General features: G+C 37.8%; 1 protein-coding gene across 1 annotated transcript; it reads left to right on the plus strand.

Annotated features, from left to right (window-relative positions):
• Positions 1–13,978: 13,978 nt before the first annotated feature.
• synprb (synaptoporin b) lies at positions 13,979–20,441 on the plus strand (the record flags this gene model as incomplete). Its single annotated transcript, XM_079840088.1, has 5 exons — positions 13,979–14,002; positions 15,996–16,114; positions 16,493–16,691; positions 17,608–17,799; positions 20,124–20,441. The coding sequence occupies 5 exons, from the start codon at positions 13,979–13,981 to the stop codon at positions 20,439–20,441; spliced, it is 852 nt and encodes a 283-aa protein (XP_079696214.1).
• Positions 20,442–21,072: the final 631 nt, after the last annotated feature.

A 21,072-nucleotide genomic window follows, 5' to 3' on the forward strand; every position in this document is an offset into this window, starting at 1 on the left:
CTCTGTTCCATAATACAGAGAGACTTCTGAAAGGGAGGAAACATTGTTCCAAGGGGCTTGCCGGAGAATTAGCAGTTAAGACTATAAATACAAAGTCCCAATGGTTCAGACTATCACACCAGATGTTCAGGAAAAGTGGTGCTCTCCAAAAACACGTCTGCATGTTCACACATTTGCTAAATATAGCTAAGTGCTTGGTTTATTTCAGAATAATCACACTCCTTGAATGTGGCGATGAACCTAACCAATCTTGCTGCAAAAAAAGCACTTATACCTAAAGTGCACACAACAACCCACTTTATTTTTCCAAACAATCACCCACTCACCAAATACTATACATTTACTAATATGTAAATGCGAGAAAACAAATATTTCAGTTTCATCCCCACTGTTTGTCGCTGTTTTTTAAATTGATCTCAAACCAAACGAGCACTTCCGGTTTGGGCTTTTTCCGGTGTATGTTGGCACAAATGGCTCTCCAGATCCCCCTAACAGCCCCCCGACACACACACACACACACACACCCTTGCTCCATCTGCAGCAGCACTCTCTCTGCATCTTAACCATCAATAATTGATTGAGTTTCCCTCTGCCCTGCTTTACTTCAGCTTCAATGTATGTTTCGCCGTTTCTCTGTAGGTTGGAGGAAGTTGTATGGTAAAGCTAATATTGGCTTACAGTGTTTTCGGCTTGGAGGCTGAAGAATAATCAATTTCTGGTGGTGTTTTGAATTCTTTTGTTGATCCAGCATTTATAAAATATTTTTAAGGTTAGCTTGTGCTATGCTGTTACATTGACTTATCTAATGCATTAAACATTTTGGAAAGAACACCCTGTCTGCATGTACAGTAATAAATAATATAAAGTCAAAGAGGGTGTTGTGTGTAATGTTTTTCTTATTTATTTATTTGGCGTGTGTGCATGTGTGCGTTACATGTTTTCATATTAGATATAAAAAATTGACAATTCACATCAGAGGCAGAAACAGTTCATTTCATTCGCTTCATATCTTCTGTGGAAAAAGACAAAATGGGTTTATTAATTTAATGATTTGGCTTAACCCTGCCATTTTCTTGTCCCCACTCCTTTTCTTTTTCCCTTCAGTTTAGTTTGACTTTACCAATGACAGCTCCATAATTGCTGTATTTTCAGGATTTTCACCAGTCCTCTTCCCTCCTCTTGCGCTTTGTACATAAAATAATGCTGAACATTCAAAAGAGTCATGCCAAATCAAACCGAGGAGGCACATCACCCATCAAATTTTTGTGGCAAGTGGATGTTGATTATGACTTCTAAAAACACATACATACATAGCCTACACTGAAAACCCAAATAAGTTGGAAAAGCTCAAAAAAATTGAGGTAATCAGTTACAACAAAAATTTTAGATTTAAAGTTTAAGTAAGCAGAACTTGCAGATGTTGATTTTGTACTCATACATTTTATTTGCTCTTCACTTTAAAATATTTTATTTAAATAATATATTTAACTTAAATTATCATGTAATCTCAACAAATATTTTTATTTGTGGAAACTTTAGCATTAACTAGCTAATTCAATAAATGCTAACTTTAAGGCTTTTATAGCATCAGCATAGCATAGAAATTACTGAATGTGTATGACAAAATAGAACATTTAATATATCTGTTCTCAAACCAATCTCATGCTCCACTCGTCACCATGATGGTCACCCAACATAACAGAAACTCTTCTAAATTAGCGCAGCTAAACATTAAACACTACTAAATCTCCCACTTAACATTAATCTTGCACAAAAAAAACCAATATATTACACTTCATTTGAGCATTTACTCTCCCTTTCGAGTGTCATGGCAAAGCATGCTGGGAGATAGAAATCCCAGCCCAGTTTCAGTTAAATTAAATTTGGTCTAAATAATAAAAAATAAAAAAACAGATTCATTAAACTCAAAACAATGAAACAATTCAGATGACTTACTGTTTTGTTTTGTTACTCAAAAGTAAAAGAAAGTTCTAAATACTGATAAAAGTTAATTTGATTGAAATCATTTGTTTAATTTAAGTTATTATTTTAAGCGTTAGGGTTTACAGCGAAATAAATTATGTTTAATAATCTTTAATGGTTGTTGTAGGTAATCGCTAAATCTCTCTTATTTAAAATAAAACAAGAGATTTAGCTGTGAATTTTATAGAGCATTTCCTTGCATGCTAAATAAAACCTTGCAATTTTAACATAACTTTTTTTTAACATAACACATTTTAACATGTTTTAACAAAACATAACTAAAGAGTACATTCTTTATGTATATATATTATTTCATTTGAATAATATATTTGATATAAAGGCCCTATTTCTGCCCTTACAACAATAAACAAGTTTCTGAAATGTAAACACATCTGTGTACAAGATTCAGACATGCTGGACACGTTCATTCTACAAACATTGTATAAACATTGTTTCCTCGCTCTGTGTAAGGCAATTAGACTGTCCTGAAATTAAACAACAGAGAGGGGATGGGAGTGTAGGGAGAGGTGCACTGTTCTGGTAATAAATCAATGGAACAACCATCATTTGCATATTCATCAAGTCCCCCCCCCCCCCCCCCCACCACCACCACCACATGACGGATTTTAAACAGTGGACATATGCACAGTATTGGCAAGATTGTCAGAGATGTTTCAGTTCAGTCTCTTAAACAAGTCAGTTTAAAAAGCAGAAAAATATAGATGATATCATCCTGCACCAATAAAGCGGACAAATCATGGACATGACGAAAGTAAACCTATTTTTCTTCTATGTGCCCTGCCCATATCTCCTTTTATCAATAGACAATACATCAATACGGGAAATAAATCTATAAGCCATTTCATGTTTTCTTTACCTCAAAAAGCTCTAATGTCAAGGAGTACAGAACATCTAAAAATCCCCAGCTTTTCTTCTTGACCGTGTGACATTATTAAACAATGTATGTGTGTGTGCGTCTGTTCAGACTCAGAGTGTGAAAATACAAGGCAAAGTCGTGGGAAAATGACTAGATGTGTGAATATCAGTGGGTCAACGGCAAAGGCTGAGTTTGAGTGCTTACAGACGAGGTCAAAAAGCTCTCTAAAATATTAAAACACTCCAAGTGTCTCTGTCTTTTTCTCCCCTTAGTCTTAGTTTTCTTCCCATGTTCATAAGAAAACAAACTGATGAAAAAGGACGTGTACAAGAATGATGAAGGCACATTTAAGTTTCCTTGACCCCATCACATGTACATCTGTGCAGACTTTTAGATCTGTATACATCATATAAATATAGGTCCTGAGGTCTTATTGATCAGAAGACTCTATGAGGAACAACTCACAACCATCTTTACGATACATCCTCCTAGGCATCTGCCTTTTACCTCTCTGTACCCCTTCCTAGAACAAAGCCGAGGACCATTATTTCTAAATATAGAGCTCTTTAATGCACTGGTCCTTGATCTGGTACAACACCAGGCATTGACACCAAAGGCTACATCTACACTATTAAGTTGTCTCATTCTAAGGTAAGTCTCATCTTAGCACTCACCTCTTTCCATCTCCATTATTATAGCAAAGGAAGAAGAATGATGATCACTCCAGAATGACCTGTGATTCTCAACCAGAGAGCCCTTAAAAGTATAGTTCGCAGAAAAAAGAATATCATGAATATCAGAATAACATGTTTTTGTGAGCTAAATCCAGTCATTTCAGTAGGAATCTGCACAATAATACATTTCCCATGAGGGAGAAATTTGCTGTGTTCAACAACAGAAAGTTGCTTGATTTGACCGACTTCTGTGTGAGCGGTGCTTAAAGGGATAGTTCACCCAAAAATGAAAATTACCCCATGATTTACTCACCCTCAAGCCATCCTTGGTGTGTATGAATTTCTTCTTTCAGACGAATAAAATGAGTTATACAGGTGTTGGTCATGTAATTAGAATATCATCAAAAAGTTTATTTATTTCACTAATTCCACTCAAAAAGTGAAACTTGTATATTATATGCATTCATTACACACAGACTGATATATTTCAAATGTTTATTTCTTTTAATTTTGATGATAATAACTGACAACTGAGAAAAATCCCAAATTCAGTATCTCAGAAAATTAGAATATTGTGAAAAGGTTCAATATTGAAGACACCTTGTGCCACACTCTAATCAGCTAATTAACACAAAACACCTGCTAAGGCCTATAAATGGTCTCTCAGTCTAGTTCTGTAGGCTAGACAATCATGGGGAAGACTGCTGACTTGACAGTTGTCCAAAAGACAACCATTGACCACTTGCACAAGGAGGGCAAGACACAAAAGGTAATTGCAAAAGAGGCTGGCTGTTCACAGAGCTCTGTGTCCAAGCACATTAATAGAGAGGCGAAGGGAAGGAAAAGATGTGGTAGAAAAAAGTGTACAAGCAATAGGGATAACCTCAACCTGGAGAGGATTGTGAAACAAAACCCATTCAAAAATGTGGGGGAGATTCACAAAGAGTGGACTGCAGCTGGAGTCAGTGCTTCAAGAACCACCACGCACACGTATGCAAGACATGGGTTTCAGCAGTCGCATTCCTTGTGTCAAGCCACTCTTGAACAACAGACAGCGTCAGAAGCGTCTCGCCTGGGCTAAAGACAAAATGGACTGGACTGCTGCTGAGTGGTCCAAAGTTATGTTCTCTGATGAAAGTAAATTTTGCATTTCCTTTGGAAATCAGGGTCCCAGAGACTGGAGGAAGAGAGGAGAGGCACACAATCCACATTGCTTGAGGTCCAGTGTAAAGTTTCCACAGTCAGTGATGGTTTGGGGTGCCATGTCATCTGCTGGTGTTGGTCCACTGTGTTTTCTGAGGTCCAAGGTCAACGCAGCCGTATACCAGGAGGTTTAGAGCACTTCATGCTTCCTGCTGCTGACCAACTTTATGGAGACGCAGATTTCATTTTCCAACAGGACTTGGCACCTGCACACAGTGCCAAAGCAACCAGTACCTGGTTTAAGGACCATGGTATCCCTGTTCTTAATTGGCCAGCAAACTCGCCTGACCTTAACCCCATAGAAAATATATGGGGTACTGTGAAGAGGAAGATGAGCTATGCCAGACCCAACAATGCAGAAGAGCTGAAGGCCACTATTAGAGCAACCTGGGCTCTCAAAACACCTGAGCAGTGCCACAGACTGATCGACTCCATGCCACGCCGCATTGCTGCAGTAAAAGGCAAAAGGAGCCCCAACTAAGTATTGAGTGCTGTACATGCTCATACTTTTCATGTTCATACTTTTCAGTTGGCCAAGATTTTTAAAAATCCTTTCTTTGTATCGGTCTGAAGTAATATTCACATTTTCTGAGATACTGAATTTGGGATTTTCCTTAGTTATCAGTTATAATCATCAAAATTAAAAGAAATAAAAATTTGAAATATATCAGTCTGGGTGTAATGAATGAATATAATATACACGTTTCCCTTTTTGAATGTAATTAGTGAAATAAATCCACTTTATGATATTCTAATTATATGACCATCACCTGTATGTATATTTTTTAAATGTCATGGCTAATCCAAGCTTTATAATGGCAGTGAATGGGAGCCCAAAATTTGAAGCCCAAAAAAGTGTATCCATCCATTATAAAAGTAATCCACACGGCTCTGGGGTGTTGTTTTGCCAGCTAATTTCGCTAATATGACAGCACCTATAGCACAGACCTATACCAATGACAACATGGCAGGTGTAGTATGTCCAAATTTAATTAATATTACTAATATTCATTCTTTATAGAACATACTTTTTTAATGGTCGCAAAGTTTCAAAACAACTGTAGTACGATTTCGGACAAAGCAAATTCGCTCAAATTAACTGGCCAAATCTGATGTGAAATTTGTTAGTTTAGATTTGCATTTTCCTATCACACATTTGTATTTATAAAAGTAATATAAACAGCACATTTTGTTCCAAATTGTGACTTCCTAACCAAACAGTTTTACTCTTAAATGCTCTGAACTGAATGTGGTTTGACAACAATTATCTTTGTCTCGTCGAACACACACACACACACACACACACACACACACACACACACACACACACACACACACACACACACACACACACACACACACACACACACACACACACACACACACACACACACACACACACACACACACACACACACTGCTATTGCAGTCAGCCAACATGATTGCTGCTCTTTCTGCCTCTGTGCCTGTCTATGGAGCTAAGTGAGCTTTCACTATACAGTGGGGAGAAAAAGTATTTGATTCACTGCTGATTTTGCAGGTTTGCCCACTTACAAAGCATGTAGAACTCTGTAATTTTCAAGTGACGGAATCTAAAACAAAAATCCAGAAAATCACATTGTATGATTTTTAAGTAATTCACTTGGATTTTATTGCATGACATAAGTATTTGATACATCAGAAAAGCAGAACTTAATATTTGGTACAGAAACCTTTGTTTGCAATTACAGAGATCATACGTTTCCTGTAGTTCTTGACCAGGTTTGCACACACTACAGCAGGGATTTTGGCCCACTCCTCCATACAGACCTTCTCCAGATCCTTCAGGTTTCGGGGCTGTCACTAGGCAATACGGACTTTCAGCTCCCTCCAAAGATTTTCTAGTGGGTTCAGGTCTGGAGACTGGCTAGGACACTCCCGGACCTTGAGATGCTTCTTACAGAGCCACTGCCCTGGCTGTGTGTTTCGGGTCCTTGTCATGCTGGAAGACCCAGCCACGACCCATCTTCAATGCGCTTACTGAGGGAAGGAGGTTGTTGGCCAAGATCTCGCGATACATGGCCCCATCCATCCTCCCCTCAATACGGTGCAGTCGGCCTGTCCCCTTTGCAGAAAAGCATCCCCAAAGAATTATGTTTCCACCTCCATGCTTCACGGTTGGGATGGTGTTTTTGGGATTGTACTCATCCTTCTTCTTCCTCCAAACACGGCGAGTGGAGTTTAGACCAAAAAGCTCTATTTTTGTCTCATCAGACCACATGACCTTCTCCCATTCCTCCTCTGCATCATCCAGATGGTCAATGGCAAACTTCAGACGGGCCTGGACATGCGCTGGCTTGAGCAGGGGGACTTTGTGTGCGCTGCAGGATTTTAATCCATGACGGTGTAGTGTGTTACTAATGGTTTTCTTTGAGACTGTGATCCCAGCTCTCTTCAGGTCATTGACCAGGTCCTGCCGTGTAGTTCTGGGCTGATCCCGCACCTTCCTAATGATCATTGATGCCCCACGAGGTGAGATCTTGCATGGTGCCCCAGACCGAGGGAGATTGACCGTCATCTTGAACTTCTTCCATTTTCTAATAATTGCGCCAACAGTTGTTGCCTTCTCACCAAGCTGCTTGCCTATTGTCCTGTAGCCCATCCCAGCCTTGTGCAGGTCTACAATTTTATCCCTGATGTCCTTACACAGCTCTCTGGTCTTGGCCATTGTGGAGAGGTTGGAGTCTGTTTGATTGAGTGTGTGGACAGGTGTCTTTTATACAGGTAATGAGTTCAAACAGGTGCAGTTAATACAGGTAATGAGTGGAGAACAGGAGGGCTTCTTAAAGAAAAACTAACAGGTCTGTGAGAGCCGGATTTCTTACCGGTTGGTAGGTGATCAAATACTTTGTCATGCAATAAAATGCTAATTAATTATTTAAAAATCATACAATGTGATTTTCTGGATTATTGTTTTAGATTCCGTCTCTCAAAGTTGAAGTGTACCTATGATAAAAAATGACAGACCTCTACATGCTTTGTAAGTAGGAAAACCTGCAAAATCGGGAGTGTATCAAATACTTGTTCTCCCCACTGTAGCTGATGTCACTCACAATGCACTTTTGCAGTCACTTAGAGCATAGCTGTGTCTGAAATCGCCCCCTTCAACTTAATATAGGGCACCATTTTATGGGATATCCATTAGTAGGTGTCCGAAACCATAGTGGATGTTATTGAGTGCACTCATTCAATTCCATAATGCACTGTGAGGAATAACGTACCAAATTAATTTCCACGTCTCACCAGAATATGGCACCTGCAGCTGAATCACCCATCCATTTTCCAAACCGCTGGTCCAATGAGGGTACAGCGTATTATCATACAGGTAAACATTTCTTTTTAGTTAAAAACGTCCTCGGACTAGGGCTACATCTACATTAATCAGGATACATTTGAACATTTTGGTTGTGTTTCTATGGCACCACTATCAACACCTAAATGAATCTGCAGTGCTCAAGTGGTACAGCAGTGACGTGGTACACGATTTCAGAAAATTCCCATCTTACAAGATGTACTTACGAACTCTATGAGGAGGCAAACGCTTTTTACAAGTTGTAATCACGTAAATGCAGTTATTACAACATGGTGTGAACGCACCTGGAGCTCTCAGAAAATTCCCATCTTACAAGCTGCACTTACAAACTCTATGAGGACGTGAATGCTTTCTACAAGTTGAAATCTCATAATTATGGTAATTACAACATGGCGTGAACTTGTGTGACAGTAAAACATTTTTGAGCCATTTAGAGAGAAAAATGTGTGCAGTTTAGCATTTGAGTTAGCAACTTGGTAACAGTTGCTAAAAGTCGGCAACTAAATTTAAAAAGTTATCATCACCGAAACTGCCTTTGTCAATAATCTTGTCACAGTTAAAATCCTCCACATTCAATCTCATTTAATTTCCTACCGTCATGCATCTTTCATGTGGAGAACTCTGCATAATGGCGCATTTAAAAGTTAAAGGGTTAGTTCACCCAAAAATGAAAATTAGCCCATAATTTACTCACCCTCAAGCCATCCTAGGTGTATATGACATTCTTCTTTCAGACTAATAAAATATTAAAAAAGTCCTGGCTAATCCAAGCTTTATAATGGCAGTAATTGTTGCTCTGTCCATCAAATAACGTGCTCCACACGGCTCTGGGGGGTTAATAAAGGCCTTCTGAAGCGAAGTGGCGCAATAAAAATATCCATATTTAAAACTTGATAAAGTAAAGTTCCGGCTGATCGCCTTCCGTGGAAAAAGTGTTGAAAGTGCCTCTCGCAGTTCAAAATGCTTACGCTACGTCTGACGAGCATATTGAACTGCAGAGGCACTTTCAGCACTTTTACCATAAATTGAATAAGTAAGGCGATCGGCCGAAACTTTACTTTATAAAGTTTTAAGTATTGATATTTGTCTTACACAAACGCATCGATTCGCTTCAGAAGGCCTTTATTAACACTCCGGAGCCGTGTGGAGCACGTTATTTGACGGACATTTTTTTATGGACTTCAAAAACAGAGCAACAATTACTGGCATTATAAAGCTTGGATTATCCAGGACTTTTTTTAATATAACCCCGATTTTATTCGTCTGAAGGAAGAATGTCATACACACCTAGGATGACTTGAGGGTGCGTAATTCATGGGCTAATTTTCATTTTTGGGTGAACTAACCCTTTAAAGGTAGGTCATTTTCAGAGAGGCTAGCAATAGCAAGCTAGCTTTGAAAGCATAAAGCACCCCTCCCTTCAGAGCTCTACAAACTCGCCTCCTCCGAAACGCATGAACCCGGACCGAATGCAATAATTGGAAGAATATTTTATGGTCCTACACCTTCCACAGATAATATATACCGTAAATACATTTAGACCACTTGACCTAGTGATTGCTATCAGGATGTGAAGAGACTTTCAGCCAGCATAACAAAAATTGGTTGTGGAACAAATCGCCTACCCTGCCTTTAATGACCAAACGTATCCTTATAAAAGTTCACAATGCTGTTGCAGATGAAATATAATGTGGATAACGTTGAATATATATCTTTTTGTAAGGCTAGATACTGATTCAAACCCCTTTATCTAAACCTCTCTACTTAACTGTTGGTCTTGGCCATTTTTGTAGTTTTTAACTATTTTATTAGGGTTTGTAGTTCTAATCGAATCCTTGTCCAATATGCAATGTGTTGCAGGTAATATTAGCCATTAGAATGTGCATGGATCTGTGCCCAGCCCCGGTTATATAAATTGCACTTTGGATTCTAACCGGAAAAAGTAGACCATCCGGGTATCTTTGTAATACTTATTTCAACATATGATTTGGACACACTAATACTAATTTTGAATACTATTTCGGATGTATAGTATGCGAATTATGACACAGCAAGTGTGAATTTCTCCAATTTTAAGGAAGCTACTTGATGAGTCTATTTTCTCCCAATGTTTTAAGAGTGAATCATTGCAAATGGGCATTTTAATCATATTGATGATAATGTTAAATGATTTCAAGAATAAAACACGTTTTTAAAAAATAAACTGGTTTGGTGTTGATGAATGGGTCATACTGATGTGGCTGTACCTAAGACAAAAGGTTTAGAGTTTAATTACAGTGAAACATGCATTGTTTCCCTGTTATTTAACAGCGTGTAATCAGTCTTTTTGTTTCTTCTCCCTCTTGTACCTACGCTAGACAGGAACAGGAGAGAAGAATAAGCCAGAAAAAGAGTCATTAAATATGCAGTGAAGAGCAGCAGCACTTCAGGCGTAGTGAAAAACTCACTGCTGTCAGAGCTTCAAACCTGCCATCCACCGGGAAACACCAACTCCTTCCTTATATCGAGAGACACAAGCCAGGATATGCACAAGTATTTGTATAACAAGACGATCCAAAGGGTTTAGATGAACATACAGGGATCAGTATGAAGCTATTACTGCTATTCAGTCAATTATAAAACAATGTCATTTATCACTCTTTACCCATTACTCAATCGTGGTGTATCACCCTTATAAAAGATTAATACAGCTTGCATGCCTAAAAGAACCCAAGTGCTTTGATTCGTTGAACAGTGCAGTATTGCATACATGTGATAAAGGAAATCAGTAAAATTACCTGCAATTTTCTCCTTACAGCAGCGCAATCAAACCCTTTTGTTGGCTGCATATTATGACACCTCTAATTAGGCGCGCTGAAATTCTTTTTGTATTATACGTTTTTTCATTTTTCTTCTCTGATATTCAGTACAAGCATAATTAATTGCATATAGACCCGCCACGTTAATATTTCATAGAAATATTAAAAGTAAAGCATTTTTCTTCACTGTGTTGTATAATTGCTTGCGTGTAAGCAGTTTTTAGCTGAATCTTTTTACTGCTTCTACATGCGGATCATTATTTAGTTCTGTTTCTCCCCAGTGTAGGTAAGGGGTTTTCTTGCCAAAGGTTGCCTGCATCATTGGCTTCATTCTGGGACATATATTTGTTGTCTGCCCTAATGCAAAAATCCCACTGTATGTGAGCAAAGAGCTGATAAGAAGCCAGAATTAAATTAGCTTTGAGTGGATCCTGGCATTTGAGAGATCTAAAGCAATGAGCCAAGTAGAGAGAGATTGAGTGCAAAAAAGAAGATGGAGAAAAAGACAATTGTGAAATAACTTCATAATCGGAGCAATTTATTATTATTATTGACACACACGTTTGTGTTGTCATCTTTTATGGAGACATTCCATAGACATAATGATTTTTATATTGTAAAAACTGTATATTACATCCCTAACCATACATCTACCCATTACAGAAAACGTTCAGCATGTTACATTTTCAAAAATTAACACTTTTTTAATTTATAAGCTTTTTTTCCTTCGTGGGGACCAAAAATGTCTACACAAGGACGAGTATTTTGGATATTTCCGATATTTTCTCCCCATAACATAGGGTTTAACTTACCAAAACACACACACACATACACACACACACACGTCTTCAATTGAGCTGTCAACATGTTCCATTAAAAATGATAATCAGAGAGGTAATCCTGTAGCTTTTAGCAAAAGCTGACCACAGGAACAGAGGAGGAAACCATAGTTCTGAGGCAGTATTCACAAAACATTTTATCTTACCACTAAGAGTTCTTCAATCGGCAAGTTAAGAGCTAATTTTAGTTTTATAGATGTTTTGTGAATACGGCCCCAGGACTTGTGTTAATCGCCATTAAGTGTAGTTTTTGTGATACTTGTGCCTACAAAGTTACAATTCACTAAACTTTCTGAGGAAAAGCAGAAATTCTCACCAGTCAGTTCAGTTGTCGTGTTCGTGCAGCAAAAAGGTAAATCAAATCTCTTTGGCTGCGTTGAGTTAAAGCTTTACTTTAATTCATTTGAAACACAACAGCCCTCCTAGTGAAGAATTAAAGTAACAGCACCGTACGATTCAAGAGGCATTTACTGCGTGAAAAAGAAAGCACAGAGAAGATCCACTAAGGAGTGATGGGGGAGTTTTGTGTAAGCCCATGATTAAAAAGCCTGTTTGTGCAATAAAAAACAAGAATCAGCAATACAAGTAAATCAATATATTCAAATAACAAAAGATTCTGAATGTTTGAAGGAATATCATGCAGGAGACGATTTAGAGCAGCAGATGGCAGCATTGTATAACAACATAATTTTTTTTAACAATCTCTAGGACACATTTCTCCATGCTTAGGACACTTTTTCAAAACTCTAGCCCTCAATTGATTTATATTTTTGATACGTATGATTATTATTATTATTATATGTTAAACTTAATTGAGTTAAAAACATAATACTTGAGTTTCTAACATAATACAAAAATTAATAAGACAGCAATTTACCATATGTATACAGTAATACCATGTTGAAATATAGTCTGAATCTAAAAATTGAACGTTTTTGAAAGATTTTGTAAAGAAATTTAAAAGAAAACAGTGTAACGCTGCCTGTTGTTAGGGTTCTTTTACGTTGTTTTATGAGTGACAAAGTTTGTTGGGTGAAAAACTTTGAAAGTGTTATGGAAGAATGACTTGATTTGAGACATGATTTAAGTGTGAATGTGAAAATAACTGCTGTGTGAAGATGAAAGTTGGTTAGGAGAACGGTGTGAAGAGTTTTGAAAGAGTGGCCTAAGTATTGAGAAAGATACTTGAGTGGCCTAAGTATCTTTCTTTCTTTCTTTCTTTCTTTCTTTCTTTCTTTCTTTCTTTCTTTCTTTCTTTCTTTCTTTCTTTCTTTCTTTCTTTCTTTCTTTCTTTCTTTCTTTCTACTGCCTAATTATCTCTTAGCTCCGAGAACGAGCTTTTCACTGATCAAAGGAAGTATTGGGCTCAGATCTTCAGAAGCCACCAATACCGGCTTTCTTTGTTTGGTACTTTCAGGACACTGTTCTTTATTCATAACTTTTTCATTTCATTTATAACAGTGACAAGGTGGCTACATGAGAGAAACATGAGATAAGCATTCCACATATCCACATATATATATATATATATATATATATATATATATATATATATATATATATATATATATATATATATATATATATATATATATATATAATGTTATTATACGAGGACAATTCTCCTGCTGAATCATTCACATTAACAGCCCAGATATTTAATCATTAAGCTGTCCAAAAAGAAAATATGCAGGGAATATCATTTACAATTAAAGAAGATTATAGGGCCATTATTGTGGCAGATTTATTTATTTATTATTTATGTAAAACACTAAGGAAATGCAGTAATGTTCCCAGTATTACGTAATGATCAAGATAATTACACGCTCAATTGTATTTTCAATGACTCTGAGTTTGAGAGTAGAATATGTGCATGGATACATATACATGTGCAAAAGGTCTGCATATATATGACTGCCAGGGGTCGTCTGTGTATGTCATCATGTGTGCACCCCATTATGTGCATCTGTGAGTGTGTGTGTGTGTGTGTGTGTGTGTGTGTGTGTGTGTGTGTGTGTGTGTGTGTGTGTGTGTGTGTGTGTGTGTGTGTGTGTGTGTGTGTGTGTGTGTGTGTGTATGTACATGTGTGTCCTTTCTCTGACACACAGAGCAGACACACACACAGTGCCAGTTTCCCTGTAGAAGCATCTCCATGGTGTCCACTCACTCAGTATCTCTGGGTTTGGCTGGCAGCGGAGCTCAACACTCCTTCATAGACAGACACACAGGCTGATGCTTAATCCGTTTCATCAATGTGTATGGTCATATTTGCTCCGGTAAGACCTCTGTTTTTCTAAAACCTTTAAGTGTTGGTTAATTTTAAACCATTAGGAATTGTGTTTTGCCAAGATGCACTGGCACAATTATACCACTTATCTCAAATGTCACCTACTAACTTAGCTCAAATACAATATGTATTGTTGGTGTTATGCATTCTTATGTAAACATTTTCAGTATATAATTGGGTTTACCAATAATTTGACAGTAGCAATGTCTAATCTAATAAAAGTAAAGTTTTGATAGTATTTTGAGCTGTTTCTCATGGTTGCATTCTTAAAATAGAGTTTAAAGCATGCAAATATGTCGTATCAGAAATCAGGTTTAATTATTAGCTGCTCTTTGGGGTCGCAGCATCGGCTCCCTGTTTGTAGTCTCTCTTGCTTGAATAATTCATCTGCTCTTGTTGAAATGTGCAAAAGATCGATGCCATCCAGCTCTTTGACAGACTTTATAATGATGAATCTGAGCCGAGATAAATTCAACGCGACTGCATACTTGTATTTGCACGTACTGTATATGCATGAATATGTGTGAGTGTATGAAAGTGTGTATTTAAATTGTGAGGTAATTAGTGTGTGTGTGTGTGTGTGTGTGTGTGTGTGTGTGTGTGTGTGTGTGTGTGTGTGTGTGTGTGTGTGTGTGTGTGTGTGTGTGTGTGTGTGTGTGTGTGTGTGTGTGTGTGTGTGTGTGTGTGTGTGTGTGTGTGTGTGTGTGTGTGTGTGTGTGTGTGTGTGTGTGTGTGTGTGTGTGTGTGCGTGTGTGTTTCTATCCTGGTGGGGACTTCAACCTGAATGCACACTGACTCATGGGGACTCACCCCATGTGAAAACAAGCTTATAAATCATACAGAATGTGTTTTTTTTGTTGAAAATATGAAAATGCAGAAAGTTTTGTGTGATGGGTAGGTTTAGGTGTAGGGTTAGTGTAAGGGGATAGAATATACAGTTTGTACATTATAAAAATCATTACGTCTATGGAGAGTCCCCCCAAAGATAGCGAACCAGACGTGTGTGTGTGTGTGTGTGTGTGTGTGTGTGTGTGTGTGTGTGTGTGTGTGTGTGTGTGTGTGTGTGTGTGTGTGTGTGTGTGTGTGTGTGTGTGTGTGTGTGTCTGAGTGTGCTGGCAACCCCTGGGTAACCTTTGCATAATTCACTGGGTCTCATCTGAGACTCATCAAAGAAGCTACCTTTTTTTTTTCTTTGCTTCATCTGTTTTGCATGCTCTATTATTGTATTTTATATGGGATGTCTGTATTTGTGACACTTATTAAATATACACACAGTTTTTGGTTGGCTTAAACCATTCTATATTGATTAAGTCTGGAGAAAGAAATAGCTTAACACGTTTAAAAATCTCAATTCTCTTACTGTGTCGCATCTTCCTTTGACACACACAGACCCAAACACTCAAGTATTCCAGACATTATGTAATTAATATACACGGTAAAGGCATTAAATCTTAATTGAAAGGGCCTCCATCCCTTCACCTGCTGTAGTATCGGAAATGGAGAGAGAGGGAGGAAGGGATTGGGGGAAAGAAAGAATAGCAGGAGACTTGGACACATTTCTTATCTAACACCTGTGTCCACAGAGAATAAAGCCTTGGCACTTGTCTAGTAAACCTCCAGCCCTTTCATGCATTATGCCAAACACAATACAGAACCGGTGAAAAATATTCATATTGAGTCAGACAAATGTGTTAGTCAAAAGCAACTGCAGGGGTTAGTGCACTTAAAAAGCATCTGTGTCTAATTTTGCACGATTAATTGTGCGGCAGTTGGATGAGAGGTCATTTAAATTGACCTTAAATCAGAAAACTGGAGGATAATTAAAACAGATTTTTTTTATGTTCTGTGAGGTTAATTTGTCTTGACTTTGTCTGGTGAAGTGAAGCTTCTGTACTGATGGAGAGTCAAGAGAACTGAGATTTTTCCCCTCCACATACTGGCTTATACTGTATGCAATTCATATTTTGCTTTCCCCCCCACAGTTTTGTGCTGTTTTAGCATTTGCAACATGTGGGGGATATTCTGGCCAGATTATGGTTAAAGTAGAATGTTTGGACAAAATCCAAAACAACATCAGCATCAGTTTCAACTACCCATTCAGGTAAGAGTTCTTATCTACCACAACTTCATTTGATATTTCGATTGGTTTTAATTATTTGGTTTAATAAAAGGAATATAAGCATTTTTATAAACCTTTTTTTGCTATACTGGTTGAAACTCTCTTCACATCCTGATAGCAATCAATTATGAAGTGGTCTAAATATTAAAAAAATGTTCATCGAATTATTGCATTTGGTCCAATATGATGTCCTTCCTGCCTGTCAACCTATGTATTTTCATGAGGATATGTAGAGTTGTGGACAGACAGTCATCAAACAAACAGCAGCTGCCTTTTACAGTTCCTCCTGAACCAAAACATCGAGCTTCTGCTGCGTTCACGCCATGACATTACCGTAATTACTGTGTTTTCTCTTCCCAGACTTCAACAGGCACACTTCAGTGCTCCTCTGTGTGAAGGAACCAGGAAAGAGACTCTCTTTCTCGAAGGGGATTATGCTTCATCTGCACAGTTCTTCGTCACTGTGTCAGTCCTGGCTTTTCTCTATTCCCTTTTGGCCACGATTGTTTACTTCTTCTACCAGAACAAATACAGAGAAAAGAACAGAGGTCCAGTACTTGTGAGTGCATTTCAAAATTTTTGTAAGAAAAAAAAAAAGACTGCTGAAAATCTAAATTTAACTTCAAGGGATAGTTCACCAAAAATGTAAACTATCCCATGATTTACTCACCCTTAAGCCATCCTAGGTGTATATGACTTTATTCTTTCAGCCAAACACAATCAGAGTTATATTTAAAAAATATCCTGGCTCTTCCCAGCTTTGTAAATAGCACTGAATAGTGCCTGAGGTTTTGAATCTCCAAAATGTGCATCCATCCATCCATCAAAAAAGTAATCCGTAAGAAGAGATGGGTTTTTGAAAGAATAATATCCATGTTTAAAACTTTATAAACAGCCATACGCACATTCACAAGAGAATCGAATTCCGGTGGAAGGATGACCTCTGACCCGACGTATAACGTTCATGTGGTTTGCCATTTTTCTTTAAAACTTTTCGATTTAGACATCTAATTTGTGACCTGCATTTTGTTTTGCTCTATCCTCTGCTCTTCCACGTTCATCAATTCTCACCTAAGCTTACGCTATGCCTACGTCCTATATGTCATACATCAGAGGTCACCCTTCAGCCGGAACTCGACTCTCTCATGAACGCGTGTACGACCATTGCCGGAAGCCAGGGATTATAGTTTATAAAGTTTTAAACATGGATATTATTCGTCCAAAAACCCATCGCTTCACTTTAGAAGGCATTTATTAACCCACTGGAGTCATATGGATTACTTTTATGATGGATGGATATTATTTAATATAAGCCAAGATATTATTTAATATAACTCCATTGTGTTCGGCTGAAAGAAGAAAGCCCTATACACCTAGGATGGCTTGAGGATGAGTAAATAATAGGTGAACTATTCCTTTAACTGAATCATCAAGACCCCCGTTCTATTTTCTCTTCTTATTTTCAATCACCATAGGACTTCTTGGTGACTTTAGTGTTCTCTAGCCTGTGGCTGGTAAGCTCAATTGCCTGGGCTAAAACTCTGTCTGGGGTGAAGACAGCCACTGATGTGCATCAAATCCTGATGTTAATGTCTGCATGCAGAACCCATGAGAACTTATGTGAGGTCTTGCAAGAGCCCATCTGGACGAATCTCAACATGTCTGTGGTGAGTAGATTCCTTATTTTTCCATAGATATAGGAAAGAGAAAATAAAGGAACTTCTTTAGCTATTGATATACATTCAAATGTTTGGGGTCAGCAAAGATGCATTAAATTGACCCAAAGTGACAGTACAGACATTTATGATGTTAAAAAAATTACTATTTCAAATAAATGCTGTTCTTTTGAACTCTCTATAAAAAAATATTTAAAAAATCCTATTATCAATTTCAACATTGTTGAAAAATAGTAATATTTCACAATAAATCCAGCCTTGCACTGTAAACCCTAACGGTCAAAATAATGAATTAGTAGGCCAAACTCAAATTAAACTAGCTCAATCAAATGACCTTTTATGAGTTTTTAGAACTTTCTTCTTCTGTTGAGTTCACAAAACTGACACATTTTAAGTAATAATTGTTTCATTGTTTTAAGTTCTATGAACTTGTTTCTTTTAATTTAGACTTAAAACTCCTGACACAGGGCTATGTCCCAGCATGGTTTGCCATGACATTTGAAAGGGAGAGTAATGCTAAAATTAAGTGTTACAAGCAGAGCTTGGTTTGAGATCAGGTATTTGTTAAATGTTGCCGTACTCTTTCAGCTATTGCTATGCTGTGTTATCAAAACATTGTGTTACCAATTAGCATTTGCTGAATTAGCTAGTTATAGCTAGCTAAATTTCCACTATACTAAAATAATTTAAGTTGAGATCGCATGGTTTTAAGTTAAATGTATGAATGAGGACATTTTTAAGTTAAGAGCAATTCAAATGTATGAGCCAGTTCTTCTTACTTAAATTTTAGTTTCGCCAACTTATTCGGGTTTACAGTGTGGTGAGCATAAGACACTTCTTTCAAAAAATCTTACCGCCACCAAACTTTTGAACGGTAGTGTACATTTTAACTTTACACCCTATACATGTAAAGTACAAATTTACCTATACTAAAAGGCGCAACACTGACAGGCATTTATGACTATTGTTTTAAAATTATGTTGGCTTCACAACATTTGGTGCAGTCCTTCATCCTGTTGAATGCCTTACTAACCAACCAGGGGTGCGTTTCAGGAAAACCACCTATGGTCGCATGTTCATGTGAGTCAGTGTTTCCCGAAACCAAAAACCATCACAAAGTTGAGTGGTTAGAACGACAGCTCTCGACCTCTGGTTAGGACTTAATAAATCCTTATCTTGAGTAAAATAAGCAAGCTGACATTCAGTACAATCTATATCTTTAAGTTATTATTCCACCACCTGCGTGACCTCAATAACCAATGTGGTTGAACAACAAATTTGCGACAATATGGTTTCGGGAAACAGTCGTGACTAACTAGTTGATTTCTTCAACGATGCATCGTACTATGGTAGTTAAGCAAAGAGTTACGTCGCTGACCAGGAAACGCACCCATGCCACAACCACCTAGCAACCAGCCTAGAACACCCTAGAAACCACCCAAAGTACCTTAGCAATCTCTAAACCCTAGCAACATTTTAACAACTGCTAATGTCTGTCAATCCTATATAGCTCCTATCTTACACCCAGCGCAATGCGGCGCAAGGTGCGACGCAAGTGTTTTTTGCTAGTTTCAGCCCGACGCAGTTATCATTTTCACGTACAGTGCCACGTTGTTTAAACAGCAAATGCACTCACGCTCATCTGTTCGCCCATGGTCGTGTTGGTCTGAAAACGAGGTGTGTTCAGGCGCAGTGTTTGCGAGTTGCTTTTTTGAGGCAACTGAATATGATTGCGCCATTGACCAACAAAAACCTGGTCTAAAATCCCTAGCGCAGTATTTTTTGTTATTAAGGGCGCATTAGGAATATGCGCCTATAGGCGGGTGCACAGCCTGCTTGTTAAACACACAAACATTTTTAAATATTAAAAATGAAAGATTCATTTTAGTCTTTCTGCTCGCAAATTCCGCCATGTAAATAGCGAATCCACCATGGTGCAAGCGCAACTGGCTTTTAAAGGGAAAGGGAGATGAGACTCTTATTGGTTTAGTGCACGTTACGTCCAAAACACACCCATAACTCATTAAGAGACTAGGTAAAACCCTTTTGTACCTGGCACGTAGACCATTTTTTCTGTCATTAAACTAGCAAAAGTAGATTTGGACACGCCCTAAGTGCACCTGTGCCATACGCTTCAGACCATGCGCTCAGATCATTCAAATAGGGTCCTTAGACTTTTTAAGGTTTTTACAAATGTTTTAAACCGTTAGCTCTTGGTAAAGGACTTGACACATTTTCTTTCCCTATAAAATGACCAATTTACAAGTAGAAAATTTAAAATTCCATATTTCTAATTGATCTTTGTCTGCTTGCAGGCCTTTGGTTTTTTGAACTTCTTCCTTTGGGCTGGTAATATTTGGTTTGCCTACAAAGAGACAGGTTTGCATAAGTCCTTCCAGCGCTATCCCTCCAGAACTCCCTCTGAGAAACGCGGCAGCTTCAGGCAGTACAGTCAAACCAGTGTTGATCAATCTGGAGCTGGTTTTGGCCAAAGGCTCTACAACCAGGCGAGTTTTGACTTATCAAGCGGAGGCTTCAGTCTACCCCAAACCAGTCTAGGACAGCCCATGCTGTACCGACAGACGGGGAGTCCCACATCCAGAGGCCCTCTCATATTTGTCAATGAGATGTGAGAGAGACTGTAACTGTGGAAAAGAGAAGGAAAATAGAAAGAAATAACTGCCAACTCTGATGTTTTCTCGGTGATAACACAGATCATTTGTCATTGTGAATTTGATATTTCTATCATGAGATGTAGGAATTTATGTAGATATCAGTCAGTGTATACTGTTATTTATTTGTTTACTGTATAAACAAGTCTTGATTCTTACTTGTACTTGCCCTTATGAAAATCTACCATAGTTCTTGTAATTGTTTAACTGTATGAGATACAACTGTAATAGCATTTGTTACAATTACAGGTGAAACCATTGATGGCTCCTCATTAAGCCAGTGTTTACTTTTTCTCTTTTTATTGATCTATAGCATTTGTTATGAAAAAAAGCAACCTATACATTTACAGTTTATACAACATGCCAGTTGTAATCTATTGTGAAATGTAAATTAAGTTCTACCTTGATATAGTATATATGAATTTACCCTCTCGTATATGGTTGTTGATAATTTGTGATAATTCTGCAGTATTTGAATGGCTTTTAGCATAGTATGCCTATATTCTAACAGTCTATGTTTTGCGTTTAAATATTTGGCGGTGGCAGTACCATGGTAAAGACATCAGAAGCCAATACCATGGTACTTTGATAT

Source organism: Gobio gobio, assembly GCF_949357685.1.
Source record: "Gobio gobio genome assembly, chromosome: 17".
NCBI classification, from domain to species: Eukaryota; Metazoa; Chordata; class Actinopteri; order Cypriniformes; family Gobionidae; genus Gobio; species Gobio gobio.